This window comes from Panulirus ornatus, chromosome 34, assembly GCF_036320965.1.
Source record: "Panulirus ornatus isolate Po-2019 chromosome 34, ASM3632096v1, whole genome shotgun sequence".
In the NCBI taxonomy this organism is placed as follows: domain Eukaryota; kingdom Metazoa; phylum Arthropoda; class Malacostraca; order Decapoda; family Palinuridae; genus Panulirus; species Panulirus ornatus.
This window is the reverse complement of record NC_092257.1, coordinates 22368714-22394321: the sequence shown is the minus strand read 5'-3', so window position 1 is coordinate 22394321 and position 25608 is coordinate 22368714. Positions and strand designations below refer to the sequence as shown.

General features: G+C 41.6%; 1 protein-coding gene and 1 long non-coding RNA gene across 2 annotated transcripts in view; one reads left to right on the top strand and one right to left on the bottom strand.

Annotated features, from left to right (window-relative positions):
• LOC139759993 (uncharacterized) overlaps positions 1–25608 on the bottom strand; it is a 124378-nt gene that overhangs the window by 5851 nt on the left and 92919 nt on the right. The window lies entirely within an intron of this gene.
• Positions 1–25608, top strand: part of LOC139759992 (transient receptor potential cation channel subfamily A member 1 homolog) — a 195064-nt gene that overhangs the window by 98357 nt on the left and 71099 nt on the right. Inside the window, exon 3 of the mRNA XM_071682736.1 lies at positions 2707–4317. Within this exon, the coding sequence (XP_071538837.1) occupies positions 2707–4317 (1611 nt within the window). The remainder of the gene's footprint in view (positions 1–2706; positions 4318–25608) is intronic.

Below are 25608 nucleotides of genomic sequence, written 5' to 3'. Positions count from 1 at the left end.
GCATCTGGAATGATATGGTCTATAAAAGTGATGAAAATTTGAAATAACATAGCTTGGAAAAGCTTCAGTAGAACTTGAAAAGCAGTGGAAGAAACACATGTGCCTGTGTATAGTAGATAGTCTTTTTCTAAAACAAAGCCAAAATGTTCAAAAAAAGAAATAAAGAAGTTTGGGTTGTTAAAGAAAGTATTGCCTAAGAAACTCTAAAAGACCATTGACCACTATGATAAAGTAGATTATGTAAATTAGTGTAGAGAAACTAAGAGACATACTTACTTGCTTCCTACATCAGGAGTCCCTTCTTTGTTTATGCGGCTCCTGCAGCACTCAGAAAGCTGGCCATGTCCATTGCTTAGGGTCATAGGTCATAAAATGTAGTAATGTATGTGAGCCTTTGCCCTGAGAATGTGGGCAGTTAAGTAGTAAATGTTCAGTGTCTTCATTATGCTAGTTGCATTATGGGTACAAATGGCCTAGGAATATGTTGTAATGATGTTTGTAGTTTTGTAGGAATGATTCTTGAGTTTAGACAGTAGAATGTGACTCTTGTTTGTTTGGGGAATGTGGCTTCTGATGGATTTATTTCTGGTGGATTGAGGTTTAAGACTGAGTTGGGAGGGTGAATGTTGAGACCTTTTTGAGTGATTTCAACATGTATGAGTTTATTCAATATCATATTTGTTGGGGATCATGGGATCTTTGAATAGAGGTTATGAAGTGTGAGTCATGGATAAGCTTTTTATTTTTACTTGATGGTTGGTCGTTAGTTATGGAGTTGTTTAATTTAGAAGGATTTAGTGTTACTGAACAGAATTGAGTGCTGAGCATGTTGAGGTGGGACTGTATTGGGGGATCTTTGTTTCGTTGTGAAAGGCTGAATGCTTGTGGTTGAAAGGCTGAGTGCTTGTGATTGCTAGGCAACCAGTGATTACTCTGAATGCTCTGTTTTATGAGGTGTGTAGCTATGTTATATTTACTTTTGAGAAGATGGAAAACCAGACAGGTGAGGCATATTTCAATGTGGAGCAGATGAGAGATTCTTTTCTTTGTCCAATTCTGGTGCTGGTTAGTATTCTGAGGGTATTTAGTTTATGTGTTACTTTTGTGTTGATGCTAATGGTGTAGGGAGTGAATGTTATGTGTTTTTCCCATGTGATGGCTAGAATGGTTGGTGATTTGGACTTTGAGAGTGATTGTCCATTCAAATTGACCATAGAGAGTGAACTGTTTGTAGTTACAAGAATGATAGAAGCCTTCATTGGAGATGCAGATATCCTGTTCTTGATGGGTCATTGTTCCATGTGCGTAGTGTATTGTTTCATGTTTATTTTTGCTGCTGTGGTATCAGTTAGGGTGTTTTGATGTGACTGTGAGGTCATCTGCTTATGAAAGGACTTTCATGATGTGGTTTGCTTAAAGTAATGGAAGGTTGTGTAGGAAGAGTTTAAAGAGAGTTGGAGAAAAATCTTCTTGGAAAACTCCATTGTATGGTTTAAGGGTTTTTGGGGTGAAAACATTGCAAGTAGTGTAACAGCTGGCAATGAAAGAATTCTAGTGAAGGATGATGCTAAGCATATTTTGTTTACTGATGCATATGGGGACAATTTCAAATTCTTTGTTGATGTCTAATAATGCTAGTATTTTGCAGGATGGGGATTGTGGTTGGTTGAAGCTATTTAGAATATGTTTTAGTTGAAGCTATTTAGAATATGTTTTTTGTGTGGTGTGTTGGTGATGTGGTTGGGCCTAAAGCCATATTGTGTAAGTGAGAGTGTGATATAATGTGTAAATCAGTTATGGAACAGTTTTCAGAGAATTTGGTTACTGAAGTAAGGTGTGATGTAGACCAACAGGAGGAGGGGAAGTTTGGAGGTTTGGATGGTTTTAGACTTTGTATTATCTCGGCAAGTTTTCAGATGTTGGAAATTTTGTCATGTAACCAGGTTGAAGATATCTGTAATTCTTAGCTTTCAGCAGGGTCAGAGTATAAGCTAAAGTTTGATATGTTGTTTTGGCATGTTATATGAGATTTCTTTATGGTTTTAACTGTCTTTGCTTGATGAGCAGTTGTTTCAGGATGGATTTTGTTTGGGCTTTGTATGATTTTCCTATTTAGGGGTGTGGTTAGTTTGTAGCTTATTTAAGTAGTGTCTCATGATTATGTTTATGTATTCTGGGAGAAGGGATGTCATTGGAATGGATCAGAAGCGCTTCATGAGTGGGGGCTGCACTGGGACAGTAGGTGTAGATCTACTATAATTTGTGCCAGAGTTGATTGCTGTGGGAATTAAGAGTCATTGTGCTTTGCCATGATTGTGGTATCTTGTAGTTCACTTGCGGAGAACATTAAAAGTTAATTTCTTCTTTAAGCTTTCACTGATATTTGGAAGTAGATGTAAGACTGATTGACCTTTGCCCGTTTTATGTCATCACCATTGTCATTACCAGTACCTTATTTGACTGTACAGGATATTAGATTGTGCTTCTTTTGCAATTTGTAATACCTTCTCTTTTAGTTCATGCAGTATGACAGGTTATGGTGATGGACTTTACTTAGGAAATACCTGGACATAATCATGGCCATGATTGTTCCTTCCTGTCTTTAGTTGAAGAATGAGAAAGTGTCTTGGTTTTATTTATGTTTTAAAAGCATATATCAGGCTACAAAATATTATGGTAAAGTTTTATTTGCATTTATCTTTTCAGAAGTTCAAGTAAGGGAAAAAGGCCGCTTTGTGAAGCAGTTACGAGTAAAGATTTTCAACTCTGTCAGAAACTACTAGCAGATGGAGAAAATGTTGATTACATAGATGATGAAAATGGGTCAACACTTCTTCATATTCTGGCCAAGAAATACTCTAAACAAGAAACCAGAGCACAGAAGATACCTGCACTCTTACTTCAGCATGGTGCTAATGTAAATGCCAAGGATAAAGATGGGAATACTCCACTTCACATAGCAGCAAGAGAGGGCAAGCAAGACCTTTGTGCCATTCTTTTGGAACACCAGAAGACAGATGGTGCAAGCCCAAAAGTAAACATCAAAAATAAGAAGTCCATGACTCCCATGCACTATGCTGCTCAGCAAGGTCAGATTCAAGTTGTGGAGTTGCTAATCAAAGAAGGAGCTAATCCCAGTATCAAAGATAACCAGAAGTACTTTCCTCTCCACCATGCTGCTGACAGAGGCTTTCATGAGTGCTGTAAGGTGCTTGCACCATTCTACCCTAATGATGCAGCTGATGACAAAGAACAAATTCCACCTGTTATGCTGGCTGCAAGGAAAGGGCATTATTTGTGTTATAAAGAGATGAATGATGCTAAGATGAACTTAAGCTACAGGGATATTGTAGGAAATACAGCACTTCATATAGTAGCTAAATTAGGGTTTGAAAAATTTGTTGGATTACTTCTAGATATGGGTGCCCCTCCTAATATCCAAAACAATTTTGGAAATACTCCTTTGATGGAAGCCATTATGAAATGTAGAACTAGCTGTGTAAATATTCTAATGGATAAAGGGGCTAATCTGGATATGAAGAACAATTCCCAGAGTGGTGTTCTTCATGTAGCAGCATCTAAAAAAGCTGAGGATTGCTTAGATTCCTTGTTGAAGAATGAGGATGTAAAGAAAAATATTGATGAAAAAGATAAGGATGGTTATACAGCTCTCTGCATTGCTGTGAAAAAACAATATGAGAAATGTGCAATTTTGTTACTAAATGCAGGGGCTTCACCCAAAGTAGTATGCCAGCAAAAGTTATCACTCCTCCATGTTGCAGCAGAAAATATGAAATCATTTTTGATAGAGAAACTTTTAACTTTTCCAGGGTTGGATTTAAACCTTCAAAACAAAGATGGTGAAACACCTTTACATGTGGCAGCTCGTAAAGGCTCAAGGGAGGCATGTCAAATGCTTTTGCGAAAGGGTGCTCGTATAGATGTCCAAGATGAGAATGGTAGGACAGCCTTGCATCTTAGTGCTTACCAAGGTCACTCTAGTATTGTTAGGCTTCTAATAAAGAGTGGTGCAAACAAGCGTGCTAAAGATGATAAAAAATCTACAGCTCTGCATGCTGCTGCTGCAAAAGGAAATCTAGAGTGTTGTGAAATACTTACTGATGCTGACAAAGCTCTATATAAAGAACAGGACAAGAAAAAGAGGTATGCTCTAGATGTTGCTTTTCAGAAAGGGCATGACAAAGTTTTTCATTTTCTTCTGCATATTCTTCCATACAGGAATATCAGTACAATGCCACAAGATCTGAGTGAGCATCTCCACAGTCATACACATAATGCAATCAAAAATAGAAATAGGTAAGATAAATTTATTTCCAGTGTCTTCATATAAGTGAATATATTTATTCATGTATTTATTAAACTTTGTTGCTGTCTCCTGCGTTAGCGAGGTAGCGCAAGGAAACAGGTGAAAGAATGGCCCAACCCACCCTCATACACATGTATATACATACATGTCCACACATGCACATATACATACCTATACATCTCAACATATACATATATATACACACACAGACATATACATATATACACATGTACATAATTCATACTCTCTGCCTTTATTCATTCCCATCACCAACCCGCCACACATGAAATAACAACCCCCTCCCTCCGCATGTGCGTGAGGTAGCGCTAGGAAAAGACAACAAAGGCCACATTCGTTCACAGTCAGTCTTTAGCTGTCATGTATAATGCACCGTAACCACAGCTCCCTTTCCACATCCAGGCCCCACAGAACTTTCCATGGTTTACCCCAGACACTTCACATGCCCTGGTTCAATCCACTGACAGCATGTCGACCCTGGTATACCACATCGTTCCAGTTCACTCTATCCCTTGCATGCCTTTGACCCTCCTTCATGTTCAGGCCCCGATCACTCAAAATCTTTTTCACTCCATCTTTCCACTGCCAATTTGGTCTCCCACTTCTTGTTCCCTCCACCTCTGAGACATATATCCTCTTGGTCAGTCTTTCCTCACTCATTCTCTCCATGTGACCAAACCATGTCAAAACACCCTCTTCTGCTCTCTCAACCACACTCTTTTTATTACCACACATCTCTCTTACCCTTTCATTACTTACTAGATCAAATCACCTCACACCACATATTGTCCTCAAAAATCTCATTTCCAGCACATCCACCCTACTCTGCACAACTCTATCTATAGTCCTTCCCTCGCAACCATATAACAATGTTGGAACCACTATTCCTTCAAACATACCCATTTTTGCTTTCTGGGATAATGTTCTCGACCACACATTCTTCAACGCTCCCAGAACTTTCACCCCCTCCCCCACCCTATGATTCACTTCCGCTTCCATGGTTCTTTCCACTGCCAAATCCACTCCCAGATATCTAAAACACTTCACTTCCTCCAGTTTTTCTCCATTCAAACTTACCTCCCAATTGACTTGTCCCTCAACTCTACTGTACCTACTAACCTTGCTCTTATTCACATTTACTCTCAGCTTTCTTCTTTCACTCACTTTACCAAACTCAGTCACCAGCTTATGCAGTTTCACACGCGAATCAGCCACCAGCGCTGTATCATCAGTGAATAACAACTGACTCTCTTCCCAAGCACTGTCATCCACAACAGGCTGTATACTTGCCCCTCTTTCCAAAACTCTTGCATTCACCTCCCTAACAACCCCATCCATAAACAAATTATACAACCGTGGAGACATCACGCACCTCTGCCGCAAACCAACATTCACTTTCCTCTCTTCCTACACGTACACATGCCTTACATCCTCGATAAAAACTTTTCACTGCTTCTAATAAACTGCCTCCCACACCATATATTCTTAATACCTTCCACAGAGGATCTCTGTCAACTTTATCATATGCCTTCTCCAGATCCATAAATGCTACATACAAATTCATTTGCTTTTCTAGGTATTTCTCACATACATTCTTCAAAGCAAACACCTGATCCACACATCCTCTGCCACTTCTGAAACCACACTGCTCTTCCCCAATCTGATGCTCTGTACATGCCTTCACCCTCTCAATCAGTACCATCCCATATAATTTCCCAGGAATACTCAACTAACTTATACCTCTGTACTTTGAGCACTCACTTTTATTCCCTTTGCCTTTGTACAATGGCACTATGCAAGCAATCTGCCAATCCTCAGACACCTCATAATGAGTCATACATACATTAAATAACCTTACCAACCAGTCAACAATACAGTCACTCCCTTTTTTAATAAATTCCACTGCAATACCATCCAAACCCACTGCCTTACCAGCTTTCATCTTCCACAAAGCTTTCAGTACCTCTTCTTTGTTTACCAAATCATTCTCCCTAACCCTCTCACTTTGCACACCACCTCGACCAAAACACCCTATATCTGCCACTCTATCATCAAACACTTTCAACAAACCTTCAAAATACTCACTCCATCTCCTTCTCACATCACCACTACTTGTTATCATCTCCCCATTAGCCCCCTTCACTGAAGTTCCCATTTGTTCCCTTGTCGTATGCACTTTATTTACCTCCTTCCAAAACATCTTTTTATTCTCAGTAAAATTTAATGATACTCTCTCACCCCAACTCTCATTTGCCCTCTTTTTCACCTCTTGCACCTTTCTCTTGACCTCCTGCCTATTTCTTTTATACATCTCCCAGTCATTGGCATTATTTCCTTGCAAAAATCGTCCAAGTGCCTCTCTTTTCTCTTTCACTAATAATCATACTTCTTCATCCCACCACTCACTACCCTTTCTAATCTGCACACCTCTCATGCTTTTCATGCCACAAGCATCTTTTGTGCAATCCATCACTGCTTCCCTAAATTTATCCCATTCCTCCCCCGCTCCCCTTATGTCCTTTGGTCTCACCTTTTTCCATTCTGTACTCAGTCTCTCCTGGTACTTCCTCACACAAGTCTCCCTCCAAAGCTCACTTACTCTCATCACTCTCTTCACCCCAACATTCTCTCTTCTTTTGTGAATACCTCTACAAATCTTCACCTTTGCCTCCACAAGATAATGATCAGACATCCCTCCAGTTGCACCTCTAAGCATATTAACATCCAAAAGTCTCTCTTTCGCGGTCCTATCAATTAACACATAATCCAATAATGCTCTCTGGTAATCTCTCCTACTTACATACGTATACTTGTGTATATCTCTCTTTTTAAACAGGTATTCCCAATCACCAGTCCTTTTTCAGCACATAAATCTATAAGCTCTTCACCGTTTCCCTTTACAACATTGAACACCCCATGTACACCAATTATTTCCTCAACTGCCACATTACTCACATTTGCATTTAAATCACCCATCACTGTAACCTGGTCTTGTGCATCAAAACTTCTAACACACTCACTCAGCTGCTCCCAAAACACTTGCCTCTCATGACCTTTCTTCTCATGCCCAGGTGCATATGCACCAATAATCACCCATCTTTCTCCATCCACTTTCAGTTTTACCCATATCAATCTGGAGTTTGCTTTCTTACACTCTATCACATACTCCCACCACTCCTGTTTCAGGAGTAGTGCTACTCCTTCCCTTGCTCTTGTCCTCTCACCGACCACTGACTTTAATCCCAAGACATTCCCAAACCACTCTTCTCCTTTACCCTTGAGCTTCGTTTCACTTAGAGCCAAAACATCCAGGTTCCTTTCCGGAAACACTACCTATCTCTCCTCTTTTCTCATCTTGGTTACATCCGCACACATTTAGACGCCCCAATCTGAGCCTTCGAGGAGGATGAGCACTCCCCGTGTGACTCCTTCTTCTGTTTCCCCTTTTACAATATATATATATATATATACCTCGCGCACATGAGGGGGGAGGGGGATGGTATTCCATGTGTGGCGAGGTGGCGATGGGAATGAATAAAGGCAGACAGTGTGAATTGTGTGCGTGGGTATATATGTATGTGTCTGTGTGTGTATATATATGAGTACATTGAGATGTATAGGTATGTATATTTGCATGTGTGGACGTGTATGTATATACATTGTGCATTGGGGTTGGTTGGGCCATTTCTTTCGTCTGTTTCCTTGCGCTACCTCGCAAACGCAGGAAACAGCGACAAAAAAAATATATATATATAGGGGAGAAAGAATACTTCCCACGTATTCCCTGCGTGTCATAGAAGGCGACTAAAAGGGGAGGGAGCGGGGTGCTGGAAATCCTCCCCTCTCAATTTTTTTTTAACTTTCCAAAAGAAGGAACAGAGAAGGGGGCCAGGTGAGGATATTCCCTCAAAGGCCCAGTCCTCTGTTCTTAATGCTACCTCACTAACATGGGAAATGGCGAATAGTTTGAAAGAAAGAAGAATATATATATATATATATATATATATATATATATATATATATATATATATATATATATATATATATATATATATATATTATTATTTTTTTTTTTATTATACTTTGTCGCTGTCTCCCGCGTTTGCAAGGTAGCGCAAGGAAACAGACGAAAGAAATGGCCCAACCCCCCCCCATACACATGTATATACATACGTCCACACACGCAAATATACATACCTACACAGCCTTCCACGGTTTACCCCAGACGCTTCACATGCCCGGCTTCAATCCACTGACAGCACGTCAACCCCGGTATACCACATTGCTCCAACTCACTCTATTCCTTGCCCTCCTTTCACCCTCCTGCATGTTCAGGCCCCGATCACACAAAATCTTTTTCACTCCATCTTTCCACCTCCAATTTGGTCTCCCTCTTCTCCTTGTTCCCTCCAACTCCGACACATATATCCTCCTGGTCAATCTTTCCTCACTCATCCTCTCCATGTGCCCAAACCACTTCAAAACACCCTCTTCTGCTCTCTCAACCACGCTCTTTTTATTTCCACACATCTCTCTTACCCTTACGTTACTCACTCGATCAAACCACCTCACACCACACATTGTCCTCAAACATCTCATTTCCAGCACATCCATCCTCCTGCGCACAACTCTATCCATAGCCCACGCCTCGCAACCATATAACACTGTTGGAACCACTATTCCTTCAAACATACCCATTTTTGCTTTCCGAGATAATGTTCTTGACTTCCACACATTCTTCAAGGCTCCCAAAATTTTCGCCTCCTCCCCCACTCTATGATCCACTTTCGCTTCCATGGTTCCATCTGCTGCCAGATCCACTCCCAGATATCTAAAACACTTTACTTCCTCCAGTTTTTCTCCATTCAAACTTACCTCCCAATTGACTTGTGAGAAATACTTAGAAAAGCAAATGGATTTGTACGTAGCATTTATGGATCTGGAGAAGGCATATGATAGAGTTGATAGAGATGCTCTGTGGAAGGTATTAAGAATATAAGGTGTGGGAGGCAAGTTGTTAGAAGGAGTGAAAAGTTTTTATCGAGAATGTAAGGCATGTGTACGTGTAGGAAGAGAGGAAAGTGATTGGTTCTCAGTGAATATAGGTTTGCGGCAGGGGTGTGTGATGTCTCCATGGTTGTTTAATTTGTTTATGGATGGGGTTGTTAGGGAGGTGAATGCAAGAGTTTTGGAAAGAGGGGCAAGTATGAAGTCTGTTGGGGATGAGAGAGCTTGGGAAGTGAGTCAGTTGTTGTTCGCTGATGATACAGCGCTGGTGGCTGATTCATGTGAGAAACTGCAGAAGCTGGTGACTGAGTTTGGGAAAGTGTGTGAAAGAAGAAAGTTAAGAGTAAATGTGAATAAGAGCAAGGTTATTAGGTACAGTAGGGTTGAGGGTCAAGTCAATTGGGAGGTAAGTTTGAATGGAGAAAAACTGGAGGAAGTAAAGTGTTTTAGATATCTGGGAGTGGATCTGGCAGCGGATGGAACCATGGAAGCGGAAGTGGATCATAGGGTGGGGGAGGGGATGAAAATTCTGGGAGCCTTGAAGAATGTGTGGAAGTCGAGAACATTATCTCGGAAAGCAAAAATGGGTATGTTTGAAGGAATAGTGGTTCCAACAATGTTGTATGGTTGCGAGGCGTGGGCTATGGATAGAGTTGTGCGCAGGAGGATGGATGTGCTGGAAATGAGATGTTTGAGGACAATGTGTGGTGTGAGGTGGTTTGATCGAGTAAGTAATGTAAGGGTAAGAGAGATGTGTGGAAATAAAAAGAGCGTGGTTGAGAGAGCAGAAGAGTGTCTTTTGAAATGGTTTGGGCACATGGAGAGAATGAGTGAGGAAAGATTGACCAAGATGATATATGTGTCGGTGGTGGAGGGAACGAGGAGAAGAGGGAGACCAAATTGGAGGTGGAAAGATGGAGTGAAAAAGATTTTGTGTGATCGGGGCCTGAACATACAGGAGGGTGAAAGGAGGGCAAGGAATAGAGTGAATTGGATCGATGTGGTATACCGGGGTTGACGTGCTGTCAGTGGGTTGAATCAGGGCATGTGAAGCGTCTGGGGTAAACCATGGAAAGCTGTGTAGGTATGTATATTTGCGTGTGTGGACGTATATATATACATGTGTATGGGGGTGGGTTGGGCCATTTCTTTCGTCTGTTTCCTTGCGCTACCTCGCAAACGCGGGAGACAGCGACAAAGCAAGAAAAAAAAAAATATATATATATATATATATATATATATATATATATATATATATATATATATATATATATATATATATATATATATATCCTCCCTTCCTTGTATTTTTTTTAACTTTCTAAAATGGGAAACAGAAGGAGTCACGCAGGGAGTGCTCATCCTCCTCGAAGGCTCAGATTCAGGTGCCTAAATGTGTGTGGATTTAACCAAGATGTGAAAAAAGGAGAGATAGGTAGTATGTTTGAGGAAAGGAACCTGGATGTTTTGGCTCTGAGTGAAACGAAGCTCAAGGGTAAAGGGGAAGAGTGGTTTGGGAATGTCTTGGGAGTAAAGTCAGGGGTTAGTGAGAGGACAAGAGCAAGGGAAGGAGTAGCAGTACTCCTGAAACAGGAGTTGTGGGAGTATGTGATAGAATGTAAGAAAGTAAATTCTCGATTAATATGGGTAAAACTGAAAGTTGATGGAGAGAGATGGGTGATTATTGGTGCATATGCACCTGGGCATGAGAAGAAAGATCATGAGAGGCAAGTGTTTTGGGAGCAGCTGAATGAGTGTGTTAGTGGTTTTGATGCACGAGATCGGGTTATAGTGATGGGTGATTTGAATGCAAAGGTGAGTAATGTGGCAGTTGAGGGAATAATTGGTATACATGGGGTGTTCAGTGTTGTAAATGGAAATGGTGAAGAGCTTGTAGATTTATGTGCTGAAAAAGGACTGATGATTGGGAATACCTGGTTTAAAAAGCGAGATATACATAAGTATACTTATGTAAGTAGGAGAGATGGCCAGAGAGCGTTATTGGATTACGTGTTAATTGACAGGCGCGTGAAAGAGAGACTTTTGGATGTTAATGTGCTGAGAGGTGCAACTGGAGGGATGTCTGATCATTATCTTGTGGAGGCTAAGGTGAAGATTTGTATGGGTTTTCAGAAAAAAAGAGTGAACGTTGGGGTGAAGAGGGTGGTGAGAGTAAGTGAGCTTGGGAAGGAGACTTGTGTGAGGAAGTACCAGGAGAGACTGAGTACAGAATGGAAAAAGGTGAGAACAATGGAAGTAAGGGGAGTGGGGGAGGAATGGGATGTATTTAGGGAATCAGTGATGGATTGCGCAAAAGATGCTTGTGGCATGAGAAGAGTGGGAGGTGGGTTGATTAGAAAGGGTAGTGAGTGGTGGGATGAAGAAGTAAGAGTATTAGTGAAAGAGAAGAGAGAGGCATTTGGACGGTTTTTGCAGGGAAAAATGCAGTTGAGTGGGAGACGTATAAAAGAGAGACAGGAGGTCAAGAGAAAGGTGCAAGAGGTGAAAAAAAGGGCAAATGAGAGTTGGGGTGAGAGAGTATCATTAAATTTTAGGGAGAATAAAAAGATGTTCTGGAAGGAGGTAAATAAAGTGCGTAAGACAAGGGAGCAAATGGGAACTTCAGTGAAGGGCGCAAATGGGGAGGTGATAACAAGTAGTGGTGATGTGAGAAGGAGATGGAGTGAGTATTTTGAAGGTTTGTTGAATGTGTTTGATGATAGAATGGCAGATATAGGGTGTTTTGGTCGAGGTGGTGTGCAAAGTGAGAGGGTTAGGGAAAATGATTTGGTAAACAGAGAAGAGGTAGTAAAAGCTTTGCGGAAGATGAAAGTCGGCAAGGCAGCAGGTTTGGATGGTATTGCAGTTGAATTTATTAAAAAAGGGGGTGACTGTATTGTTGACTGGTTGGTAAGGTTATTTAATATATGTATGACTCATGGTGAGGTGCCTGAGGATTGGCGGAATGCGTGCATAGTGCCATTGTACAAAGGCAAAGGGGATAAGAGTGAGTGCTCAAATTACAGAGGTATAAGTTTGTTGAGTATTCCTGGTAAATTATATGGGAGGGTATTGATTGAGAGGGTGAAGGCATGTACAGAGCATCAGATTGGGGAAGAGCAGTGTGGTTTCAGAAGTGGTAGAGGATGTGTGGATCAGGTGTTTGCTTTGAAGAATGTATGTGAGAAATACTTAGAAAAGCAAATGGATTTGTATGTAGCATTTATGGATCTGGAGAAGGCATATGATAGAGTTGATAGAGATGCTCTGTGGAAGGTATTAAGAATATATGGTGTGGGAGGAAAGTTGTTAGAAGCAGTAAAAAGTTTTTATCGAGGATGTAAGGCATGTGTACGTGTAGGAAGAGAGGAAAGCGATTGGTTCTCAGTGAATGTAGGTTTGCGGCAGGGGTGTGTGATGTCTCCATGGTTGTTTAATTTGTTTATGGATGGGGTTGTTAGGGAGGTGAATGCAAGAGTTTTGGAAAGAGGTGCAAGTATGAAGTCTGTTGGGGATGAGAGAGCTTGGGAAGTGAGTCAGTTGTTGTTCGCTGATGATACAGCGCTGGTGGCTGATTCATGTGAGAAACTGCAGAAGCTGGTGACTGAGTTTGGTAAAGTGTGTGAAAGAAGAAAGTTAAGAGTAAATGTGAATAAGAGCAAGGTTATTAGGTACAGTAGGGTTGAGGGTCAAGTCAATTGGGAGGTGAGTTTGAATGGAGAAAAACTGGAGGAAGTGAAGTGTTTTAGATATCTGGGAGTGGATCTGGCAGCGGATGGAACCATGGAAGCGGAAGTGGATCATGGGGTGGGGGAGGGGGCGAAAATTCTGGGAGCCTTGAAGAATGTGTGGAAGTCGAGAACATTATCTCGGAAAGCAAAAATGGGTATGTTTGAAGGAATAGTGTTTCCAACAATGTTGTATGGTTGTGAGGCGTGGGCTATGGATAGAGTTGTGCGCAGGAGGATGGATGTGCTGGAAATGAGATGTTTGAGGACAATGTGTGGTGTGAGGTGGTTTGATCGAGTAAGTAACGTAAGGGTAAGAGAGATGTGTGGAAATAAAAAGAGCGTGGTTGAGAGAGCAGAAGAGGGTGTTTTGAAATGGTTTGGGCACATGGAGTGAATGAGTAAGGAAAGATTGACCAAGAGGATATATGTGTCGGAGGTGGAGGGAATGAGGAGAAGAGGGAGACCAAATTGGAGGTGGAAAGATGGAGTGAAAAAGATTTTGTGTGATCGGGGCCTGAACATGCAGGAGGGTGAAAGGAGGGCAAGGAATAGAGTGAATTGGAGCGATGTGGTATACCGGGGTTGACGTGCTGTCAGTGGATTGAATCGGGCATGTGAAGCGTCTGGGGTAAGCCATGGAAAGCTGTGTAGGTATGTATATTTGCGTGTGTGGACGTATGTATATACATGTGTATGGGGGTGGGTTGGGCCATTTCTTTCATCTGTTTCCTTGTGCTACCTCGCAAACGCGGGAGACAGCGACAAAGCAAAAAAAAAAAAAAAATATATATATATATTTATATATATATATATATATATATATATATATATATATATATATATATATATATATATATATATATATATATATATATATTTTTTTTTATTTTTTTTATTATACTTTGTCGCTGTCTCCCGCGTTTGCGAGGTAGCGCAAGGAAACAGACGAAAGAAATGGCCCAACCCCCCCATACACATGTATATACATACGTCCACACACGCAAATATACATACCTACACAGCTTTCCATGGTTTACCCCAGACGCTTCACATGCCATGATTCAATCCACTGACAGCACGTCAACCCCGGTATACCACATTGCTCCAATTCACTCTATTCCTTGCCCTCCTTTCACCCTCCTGCATGTTCAGGCCCCGATCACACAAAATCTTTTTCACTCCATCTTTCCACCTCCAATTTGGTCTCCCTCTTCTCCTCGTTCCCTCCACCTCCGACACATATATCCTCTTGGTCAATCTTTCTCACTCATTCTCTCCATGTGCCCAAACCACTTCAAAACACCCTCTTCTGCTCTCTCAACCACGCTCTTTTTATTTCCACACATCTCTCTTACCCTTACGTTACTCACTCGATCAAACCACCTCACACCACATATTGTCCTCAAACATCTCATTTCCAGCACATCCATCCTCCTGCGCACAACTCTATCCATAGCCCAAGCCTCACAACCATACAACATTGTTGGAACCACTATTCCTTCAAACATACCCATTTTTGCTTTCCGAGATAATGTTCTCGACTTCCACACATTCTTCAAGGCCCCCAGAATTTTCGCCCCCTCCCCCACCCTATGATCCACTTCCGCTTCCATGGTTCCATCCGCTGCCAGATTCACTCCCAGATATATAAAACACTTCACTTCCTCCAGTTTTTCTCCATTCAAACTCACCTCCCAATTGACTTGACCCTCAACCCTACTGTACCTAATAACCTTGCTCTTATTCACATTTACTCTTAACTTTCTTCTTCCACACACTTTACCAAACTCAGTCACCAGCTTCTGCAGTTTCTCACATGAATCAGCCACCAGCGCTGTATCATCAGCGAACAACAACTGACTCACTTCCCAAGCTCTCTCATCCCCAACAGACTTCATACTTGCCCCTCTTTCCAAAACTCTTGCATTTACCTCCCTAACAACCCCATCCATAAACAAATTAAACAACCATGGAGACATCACACACCCCTGCCGCAAACCTACATTCACTGAGAACCAATCACTTTCCTCTCTTCCTACACGTACACATGCCTTACATCCTCGATAAAAACTTTTCACTGCTTCTAACAACTTTCCTCCCACACCATATATTCTTAATACCTTCCACAGAGCATCTCTATCAACTCTATCATATGCCTTCTCCAGATCCATAAATGCTACATACAAATCCATTTGCTTTTCTAAGTATTTCTCACATACATTCTTCAAAGCAAACACCTGATCCACACATCCTCTACCACTTCTGAAACCACACTGCTCTTCCCCAATCTGATGCTCTGTACATGCCTTCACCCTCTCAATCAATACCCTCCCATATAATTTACCAGGAATACTCAAAAACTTATACCTCTGTAATTTGAGCACTCACTCATATCCCCTTTGCCTTTGTACAATGGCACTATGCACGCATTCCGCCAATCCTCAGGCACCTCACCATGAGTCATACATACATTAAATAACCTTACCAACCAGTCAACAATCCATATATATATATATATATATATATATATATTTTTTTTTTTTTTTTCATACTATTCGCCATTTCCCGCGAGAGGGGAGGATTTCCAGCCCCCCGCTCCATATATATATATATATATACATATATACACACACATATATATATATATATATATATATATATATATATATATATATATTCCTATGAGTCCACGTGGACTCGTAGGAATATCTTGATCACGCGCAAAATTGTGATCCTTTCCAATATATATATATATATATATATAAGAACAGAGGACTGGGCCTTTGAGGGAATATCCTCACCTGGCCCTCTTCTCTGTTCATTCTTTTGGAAAATTAAAAAAAAAAAAAAAAAAAAAAAAAATATATATATATATATGTATTTTTTTTTTTGCTTTGTCGCTGTCTCCCGCGTTTGCAAGGTAGCACAAGGAAACAGACGAAAGAAATGACCCAACCCACCCCCATACACATGTATATACATACGTCCACACACGCAAATATACATACCTACACAGCTTTCCATGGTTTACCCCAGACCTTCACATGCCCTGATTCAATCCACTGACAGCACGTCATCCCCGGTATACCACATCGATCCAATTCACTCTATTCCTTGCCCTCCTTTCACCCTCCTGCATGTTCAGGCCCCGATCACACAAAATCTTTTTCACTCCATCTTTCCACCTCCAATTTGGTCTCCCACTTCTCCTCGTACCCTCCACCTGTGACACATATATCCTCTTGGTCAGTCTTTCCTCACTCATTCTCTCCGTTTCAAAACACCCTCTTCTGCTCTCTCAACCACGCTCTTTTTATTTCCACACATCTCTCTTACCCGTACGTTACTTACTCGATCAAACCACCTCACACCACACATTGTCCTCAAACATCTCATTTCCAGCACATCCATCCTCCTGCGCACAACTCCATCCATAGCCCACGCCTCGCAACCATACAACACTGTTGGAAGCACTATTCCTTCAAACATACCCATTTTTGCTTTCCGAGATAATGTTCTTGACTTCCACACATTCTTCAATGCTCCCAAAATTTTCGCCTCCTCCCCCACTCTATGATCCACTTTCGCTTCCATGGTTCCATCTGCTGCCAGATCCACTCCCAGATATCTAAAACACTTTACTTCCTCCAGTTTTTCTCCATTCAAACTTACCTCCCAATTGACTTGTGAGAAATACTTAGAAAAGCAAATGGATTTGTACGTAGCATTTATGGATCTGGAGAAGGCATATGATAGAGTTGATAGAGATGCTCTGTGGAAGGTATTAAGAATATAAGGTGTGGGAGGCAAGTTGTTAGAAGGAGTGAAAAGTTTTTATCGAGAATGTAAGGCATGTGTACGTGTAGGAAGAGAGGAAAGTGATTGGTTCTCAGTGAATATAGGTTTGCGGCAGGGGTGTGTGATGTCTCCATGGTTGTTTAATTTGTTTATGGATGGGGTTGTTAGGGAGGTGAATGCAAGAGTTTTGGAAAGAGGGGCAAGTATGAAGTCTGTTGTGGATGAGAGAGCTTGGGAAGTGAGTCAGTTGTTGTTCGCTGATGATACAGCGCTGGTGGCTGATTCATGTGAGAAACTGCAGAAGCTGGTGACTGAGTTTGGGAAAGTGTGTGAAAGAAGAAAGTTAAGAGTAAATGTGAATAAGAGCAAGGTTATTAGGTACAGTAGGGTTGAGGGTCAAGTCAATTGGGAGGTAAGTTTGAATGGAGAAAAACTGGAGGAAGTAAAGTGTTTTAGATATCTGGGAGTGGATCTGGCAGCGGATGGAACCATGGAAGCGGAAATGGATCATAGGGTGGGGGAGGGGATGAAAATTCTGGGAGCCTTGAAGAATGTGTGGAAGTCGAGAACATTATCTCGGAAAGCAAAAATGGGTATGTTTGAAGGAATAGTGGTTCCAACAATGTTGTATGGTTGCGAGGCGTGGGCTATGGATAGAGTTGTGCGCAGGAGGATGGATGTGCTGGAAATGAGATGTTTGAGGACAATGTGTGGTGTGAGGTGGTTTGATCGAGTAAGTAATGTAAGGGTAAGAGAGATGTGTGGAAATAAAAAGAGCGTGGTTGAGAGAGCAGAAGAGTGTCTTTTGAAATGGTTTGGGCACATGGAGAGAATGAGTGAGGAAAGATTGACCAAGATGATATATGTGTCGGTGGTCGAGGGAACGAGGAGAGGAGGGAGACCAAATTGGAGGTGGAAAGATGGAGTGAAAAAGATTTTGTGTGATCGGGGCCTGAACATACAGGAGGGTGAAAGGAGGGCAAGGAATAGAGTGAATTGGATCGATGTGGTATACCGGGGTTGACGTGCTGTCAGTGGGTTGAATCAGGGCATGTGAAGCGTCTGGGGTAAACCATGGAAAGCTGTGTAGGTATGTATATTTGCGTGTGTGGACGTATATATATACATGTGTATGGGGGTGGGTTGGGCCATTTCTTTCGTCTGTTTCCTTGCGCTACCTCGCAAACGCGGGAGACAGCGACAAAGCAAGAAAAAAATATATATATATATATATATATATATATATATATATATATATATATATATATATATATATATATATCCTCCCTTCCTTGTATTTTTTTTAACTTTCTAAAATGGGAAACAGAAGGAGTCACGCAGGGAGTGCTCATCCTCCTCGAAGGCTCAGATTCAGGTGCCTAAATGTGTGTGGATTTAACCAAGATGTGAAAAAAGGAGAGATAGGTAGTATGTTTGAGGAAAGGAACCTGGATGTTTTGGCTCTGAGTGAAACGAAGCTCAAGGGTAAAGGGGAAGAGTGGTTTGGGAATGTCTTGGGAGTAAAGTCAGATGTTAGTGAGAGGACAAGAGCAAGGGAAGGAGTAGCAGTACTCCTGAAACAGGAGTTGTGGGAGTATGTGATAGAATGTAAGAAAGTAAATTCTCGATTAATATGGGTAAAACTGAAAGTTGATGGAGAGAGATGGGTGATTATTGGTGCATATGCACCTGGGCATGAGAAGAAAGATCATGAGAGGCAAGTGTTTTGGGAGCAGCTGAATGAGTGTGTTAGTGGTTTTGATGCACGAGACCGGGTTATAGTGATGGGTGATTTGAATGCAAAGGTGAGTAATGTGGCAGTTGAGGGAATAATTGGTATACATGGGGTGTTCAGTGTTGTAAATGGAAATGGTGAAGAGCTTGTAGATTTATGTGCTGAAAAAGGACTGATGATTGGGAATACCTGGTTTAAAAAGCGAGATATACATAAGTATACTTATGTAAGTAGGAGAGATGGCCAGAGAGCGTTATTGGATTACGTGTTAATTGACAGGCGCGTGAAAGAGAGACTTTTGGATGTTAATGTGCTGAGAGGTGCAACTGGAGGGATGTCTGATCATTATCTTGTGGAGGCTAAGGTGAAGATTTGTATGGGTTTTCAGAAAAAAAGAGTGAACGTTGGGGTGAAGAGGGTGGTGAGAGTAAGTGAGCTTGGGAAGGAGACTTGTGTGAGGAAGTACCAGGAGAGACTGAGTACAGAATGGAAAAAGGTGAGAACAATGGAAGTAAGGGGAGTGGGGGAGGAATGGGATGTATTTAGGGAATCAGTGATGGATTGCGCAAAAGATGCTTGTGGCATGAGAAGAGTGGGAGGTGGGTTGATTAGAAAGGGTAGTGAGTGGTGGGATGAAGAAGTAAGAGTATTAGTGAAAGAGAAGAGAGAGGCATTTGGACGGTTTTTGCAGGGAAAAATGCAGTTGAGTGGGAGACGTATAAAAGAGAGACAGGAGGTCAAGAGAAAGGTGCAAGAGGTGAAAAAAAGGGCAAATGAGAGTTGGGGTGAGAGAGTATCATTAAATTTTAGGGAGAATAAAAAGATGTTCTGGAAGGAGGTAAATAAAGTGCGTAAGACAAGGGAGCAAATGGGAACTTCAGTTAAGGGCGCAAATGGGGAGGTGATAACAAGTAGTGCTGATGTGAGAAGGAGATGGAGTGAGTATTTTGAAGGTTTGTTGAATGTGTTTGATGATAGAATGGCAGATATAGGGTGTTTTGGTCGAGGTGGTGTGCAAAGTGAGAGGGTTAGGGAAAATGATTTGGTAAACAGAGAAGAGGTAGTAAAAGCTTTGCGGAAGATGAAAGCCGGCAAGGCAGCAGGTTTGGATGGTATTGCAGTTGAATTTATTAAAAAAGGGGGTGACTGTATTGTTGACTGGTTGGTAAGGTTATTTAATGTATGTATGACTCACGGTGAGGTGCCTGAGGATTGGCGGAATGCGTGCATAGTGCCATTGTACAAAGGCAAAGGGGATAAGAGTGAGTGCTCAAATTACAGAGGTATAAGTTTGTTGAGTATTCCTGGTAAATTATATGGGAGGGTATTGATTGAGAGGGTGAAGGCATGTACAGAGCATCAGATTGGGGAAGAGCAGTGTGGTTTCAGAAGTGGTAGAGGATGTGTGGATCAGGTGTTTGCTTTGAAGAATGTATGTGAGAAATACTTAGAAAAGCAAATGGATTTGTATGTAGCATTTATGGATCTGGAGAAGGCATATGATAGAGTTGATAGAGATGCTCTGTGGAAGGTATTAAGAATATATGGTGTGGGAGGAAAGTTGTTAGAAGCAGTAAAAAGTTTTTATCGAGGATGTAAGGCATGTGTACGTGTAGGAAGAGAGGAAAGCGATTGGTTCTCAGTGAATGTAGGTTTGCGGCAGGGGTGTGTGATGTCTCCATGGTTGTTTAATTTGTTTATGGATGGGGTTGTTAGGGAGGTGAATGCAAGAGTTTTGGAAAGAGGTGCAAGTATGAAGTCTGTTGGGGATGAGAGAGCTTGGGAAGTGAGTCAGTTGTTGTTCGCTGATGATACAGCGCTGGTGGCTGATTCATGTGAGAAACTGCAGAAGCTGGTGACTGAGTTTGGTAAAGTGTGTGAAAGAAGAAAGTTAAGAGTAAATGTGAATAAGAGCAAGGTTATTAGGTACAGTAGGGTTGAGGGTCAAGTCAATTGGGAGGTGAGTTTGAATGGAGAAAAACTGGAGGAAGTGAAGTGTTTTATATATCTGGGAGTGGATCTGGCAGCGGATGGAACCATGGAAGCGGAAGTGGATCATGGGGTGGGGGAGGGGGCGAAAATTCTGGGAGCCTTGAAGAATGTGTGGAAGTCGAGAACATTATCTCGGAAAGCAAAAATGGGTATGTTTGAAGGAATAGTGTTTCCAACAATGTTGTATGGTTGTGAGGCGTGGGCTATGGATAGAGTTGTTCGCAGGAGGATGGATGTGCTGGAAATGAGATGTTTGAGGACAATGTGTGGTGTGAGGTGGTTTGATCGAGTAAGTAACGTAAGGGTAAGAGAGATGTGTGGAAATAAAAAGAGCGTGGTTGAGAGAGCAGAAGAGGGTGTTTTGAAATGGTTTGGGCACATGGAGTGAATGAGTGAGGAAAGATTGACCAAGAGGATATATGTGTCGGAGGTGGAGGGAATGAGGAGAAGAGGGAGACCAAATTGGAGGTGGAAAGATGGAGTGAAAAAGATTTTGTGTGATCGGGGCCTGAACATGCAGGAGGGTGAAAAGAGGGCAAGGAATAGAGTGAATTGGAGCGATGTGGTATACCGGGGTTGACATGCTGTCAATGGATTGAATCGGGGCATGTGAAGCGTCTGGGGTAAGCCATGGAAAGCTGTGTAGGTATGTATATTTGCGTATGTGGACGTATGTATATACATGTGTATGGGGGTGGGTTGGGCCATTTCTTTCATCTGTTTTCTTGTGCTACCTCGCAAACGCGGGAGACAGCGACAAAGCAAAAAAAAAAAAATATATATATATTTATATATATATATATATATATATATATATATATATATATATATATATATATATATATGTATATATATATATATATATATATATATATATATATATATATATATTTTTTTTTTTATTTTTTTTATTATACTTTGTCGCTGTCTCCCGCGTTTGCGAGGTAGCGCAAGGAAACAGACGAAAGAAATGGCCCAACCCCCCCATACACATGTATATACATACGTCCACACACGCAAATATACATACCTACACAGCTTTCCATGGTTTACCCCAGACGCTTCACATGCCATGATTCAATCCACTGACAGCACGTCAACCCCGGTATACCACATTGCTCCAATTCACTCTATTCCTTGCCCTCCTTTCACCCTCCTGCATGTTCAGGCCCCGATCACACAAAATCTTTTTCACTCCATCTTTCCACCTCCAATTTGGTCTCCCTCTTCTCCTCGTTCCCTCCACCTCCGACACATATATCCTCTTGGTCAATCTTTCCTCACTCATTCTCTCCATGTGCCCAAACCACTTCAAAACACCCTCTTCTGCTCTCTCAACCACGCTCTTTTTATTTCCACACATCTCTCTTACCCTTACGTTACTCACTCGATCAAACCACCTCACACCACACATTGTCCTCAAACATCTCATTTCCAGCACATCCATCCTCCTGCGCACAACTCTATCCATAGCCCAAGCCTCACAACCATACAACATTGTTGGAACCACTATTCCTTCAAACATACCCATTTTTGCTTTCCGAGATAATGTTCTCGACTTCCACACATTCTTCAATGCCCCCAGAATTTTCGCCCCCTCCCCCACCCTATGATCCACTTCCGCTTCCATGGTTCCATCCGCTGCCAGATTCACTCCCAGATATATAAAACACTTCACTTCCTCCAGTTTTTCTCCATTCAAACTCACCTCCCAATTGACTTGACCCTCAACCCTACTGTACCTAATAACCTTGCTCTTATTCACATTTACTCTTAACTTTCTCCTTCCACACACTTTACCAAACTCCGTCACCAGCTTCTGCAGTTTCTCACATGAATCAGCCACCAGCGTTTTATCATCAGCGAACAACAACTGACTCACTTCCCAAGCTCTCTCATCCCCAACAGACTTCATACTTGCCCCTCTTTCCAAAACTTTTGCATTCACCTCCCTAACAACCCCATCCATAAACAAATTAAACAACCATGGAGACATCACACACCCCTGCCACAAACCTACATTCACTGAGAACCAATCACTTTCCTCTCTTCCTACACGTACCAATGCCTTACATTCTCAATAAAAACTTTTCACTGCTTCTAACAACTTGCCTCCCACACCATATATTCTTAATACCTTCCACAGAGCATCCCTATCAACTCTATCATATGCCTTCTCCAGATCCATAAATGCTACATACAAATCCATTTGCTTTTCTAAGTATTTCTCACATACATTCTTCAAAGCAAACACCTGATCCACACATCCTCTACCACTTCTGAAACCACACTGCTTCTCCCCAATCTGATGCTCTGTACATGCCTTCACCCTCTCAATCAATACCCTCCCATATAATTTACCAGGAATACTCAACAAACTTATACCTCTGTAATTTGAGCACTCACTCTTATCCCCTTTGCCTTTGTACAATGGCACTATGCACGCATTCCGCCAATCCTCAGGCACCTCACCATGAGTCATACATACATTAAATAACCTTACCAACCAGTCAACAATACAGTCACCCCCTTTTTTAATAAATTCCACTGCAATACCATCCAAACCTTCTGCCTTGCCGGCTTTCATCTTCCGCAAAGCTTTTACTACCTCTTCTCTGTTTACCAAATCATTTTCCCTAACCCTCTCACTTTGCACACCACTTCGACCAAAACACCCTATATCTGCCACTCTATCATCAAACACATTCAACAAACCTTCAAAATACTCACTCCATCTTCTCACATCACCACTACTTGTTATCACCTCCCCATTTGCGCCCTTCACTGACGTTCCCATTTGCTCCCTTGTCTTACGCACTTTATTTACCTCCTTCCAGAACATCTTTTTATTCTCCCTAAAATTTAATGATACTCTCTCACCCCAACTCTCATTTGCCCTTTTTTTCACCTCTTGCACCTTTCTCTTGACCTCCTGTCTCTTTCTTGTATACATCTCCCACTCAATTGCATTTTTTCCCTACAAAAATCGTCCAAATGCCTCTCTCTTCTCTTTCACTAATACTCTTACTTCTTCATCCCACCACTCACTACCCTTTCTAATCAATATATAATATATATGATACAATATATATATATTATATATATATTATATGTATATTTATGTTTACTGATTTATTCATTTATTCATTTATTTTATTTAATTGCCGTTTCCTGCCTCAGCGAGGTAGAGCCAGGAAGCATACAAAGAATGGCCCATCCTCTCATGTAAATGCACATATATCTACATCTACATATCAAGATATGCATATGTATACACACATACACAGACATATTCATATATACACATGTAGATATTCATTCTTGTTGCATTCATCCATTTCTGTCGCTATCCGTTCACATAGGAAATAGCATCGCTACCACCCACTTCTGCAAGGTAGCACCAGGAAAACAGCTTTGATAATAAGTTTGAGCTCCTCTTCCATCATGTAAAATGAAATTTATTACCCTTTAGCATAGGCATATCTCATCCTTTTGCTGGCTGATGATGAAGAGTGCACTGTGCAAAATTTCACCCATTTGCTGCTTGCCTATTTTACATGCTTTGTCATTAGATATTAGGTCTTATATTTCATGGTTAACATAGGTTTTGTGTTGTTAAGGCTGATGCAGACACAAGGTTGGTCAAATTCCTGAATAGGTGTAGCCTACACCATGCTCTTCATGCCCAAGTTTGTTTATGGGTAGCATTTCGAAGCCTGAGTTTCGCATTTCATCTTGCTTGTACAAACAATCTTCTCAGTTTTGCTTTTTGTGTGTTCTTTGGGAAATACTTTTGTTTTTTGTTTTCTTTAGCGAAAGGATTAATTTATTGAATGTTGTGGGGGGAATTATTATTTATTATTATGCTTTGTTGCTGTCTCCCGCGTTTGTGAGGTAGCGCAAGGAAACAGACGAAAGAAATGGCCCAACCCACCCCCATACACATGTATATACATACACGTCCACGCACGCAAAATATACATACCCATACATCTCAATGTACACGTATATATACACACACAGACACATACATATGTACACATGCACACAATTTACACTGTCTGCCTTTATTCATTCCCATCGCCATCTCGCCACACATGGAATAACATCCCCCTCCCCCTCATGTGTGCTTGGTAGCGTTAGGAAAAGACAACAAAGGCCCCATTCGTTCACACTCAGTCTCTAGCTGTCATGCAATAATGCCCGAAACCACAGCTCCCATTCCACATCCAGGCCCCACAGAACTTTCCATGGTTTACCCCAGACACTTCACATGCCCTGATTCAATCCATTGACAGCACGTCGACCCCGGTATACCACATCGATCCAATTCACTCTATTCCTTGCCCGCCTTTCACCCTCCTGCATGTTCAGGTCCCGATCACTCAAAATCTTTTTCACTCCATCTTTCCACCTCCAATTTGGTCTCCCACTTCTCCTCGTTCCCTCCACCTCTGACACATTTATCCTCCTGGTCAATCTTTCCTCACTCATTCTCTCCATGTGCCCAAACCATTTCAAAACACCCTCTTCTGCTCTCTCAACCAAGCTCTTTTTATTTCCACATATCTCTCTTACCCTCATATTACTTACTCGATCAAACCACCTCACACCACATATTGTCCTCAAACATCTCATTTCCAGCACATCCACCCTTCTGCGCACAACTCTATCCATAGCCCACGCCTCGCAACCATACAACATTGTTGGAACCACTATTCCTTCAAACATACCCATTTTTGCTTTCCAAGATAATGTTCTCAACTTCCACACATTCTTCAAGGCTCCCAGGATTTTCGCCCCCTCCCCCACCCTATGATTCACTTCCGCTTCCATGGTTCCATCCGCTGCCAGATCCACTCCCAGATATCTAAAACACTGTACTTCCTCCAGTTTTTCTCCATTCAAACTTACCTCCCAATTGACTTGACCCTCAACCCTACTGTACCTAATAACCTTGCCCTTATTCACATTTACTCTTAACATTCTTCTTTCACACA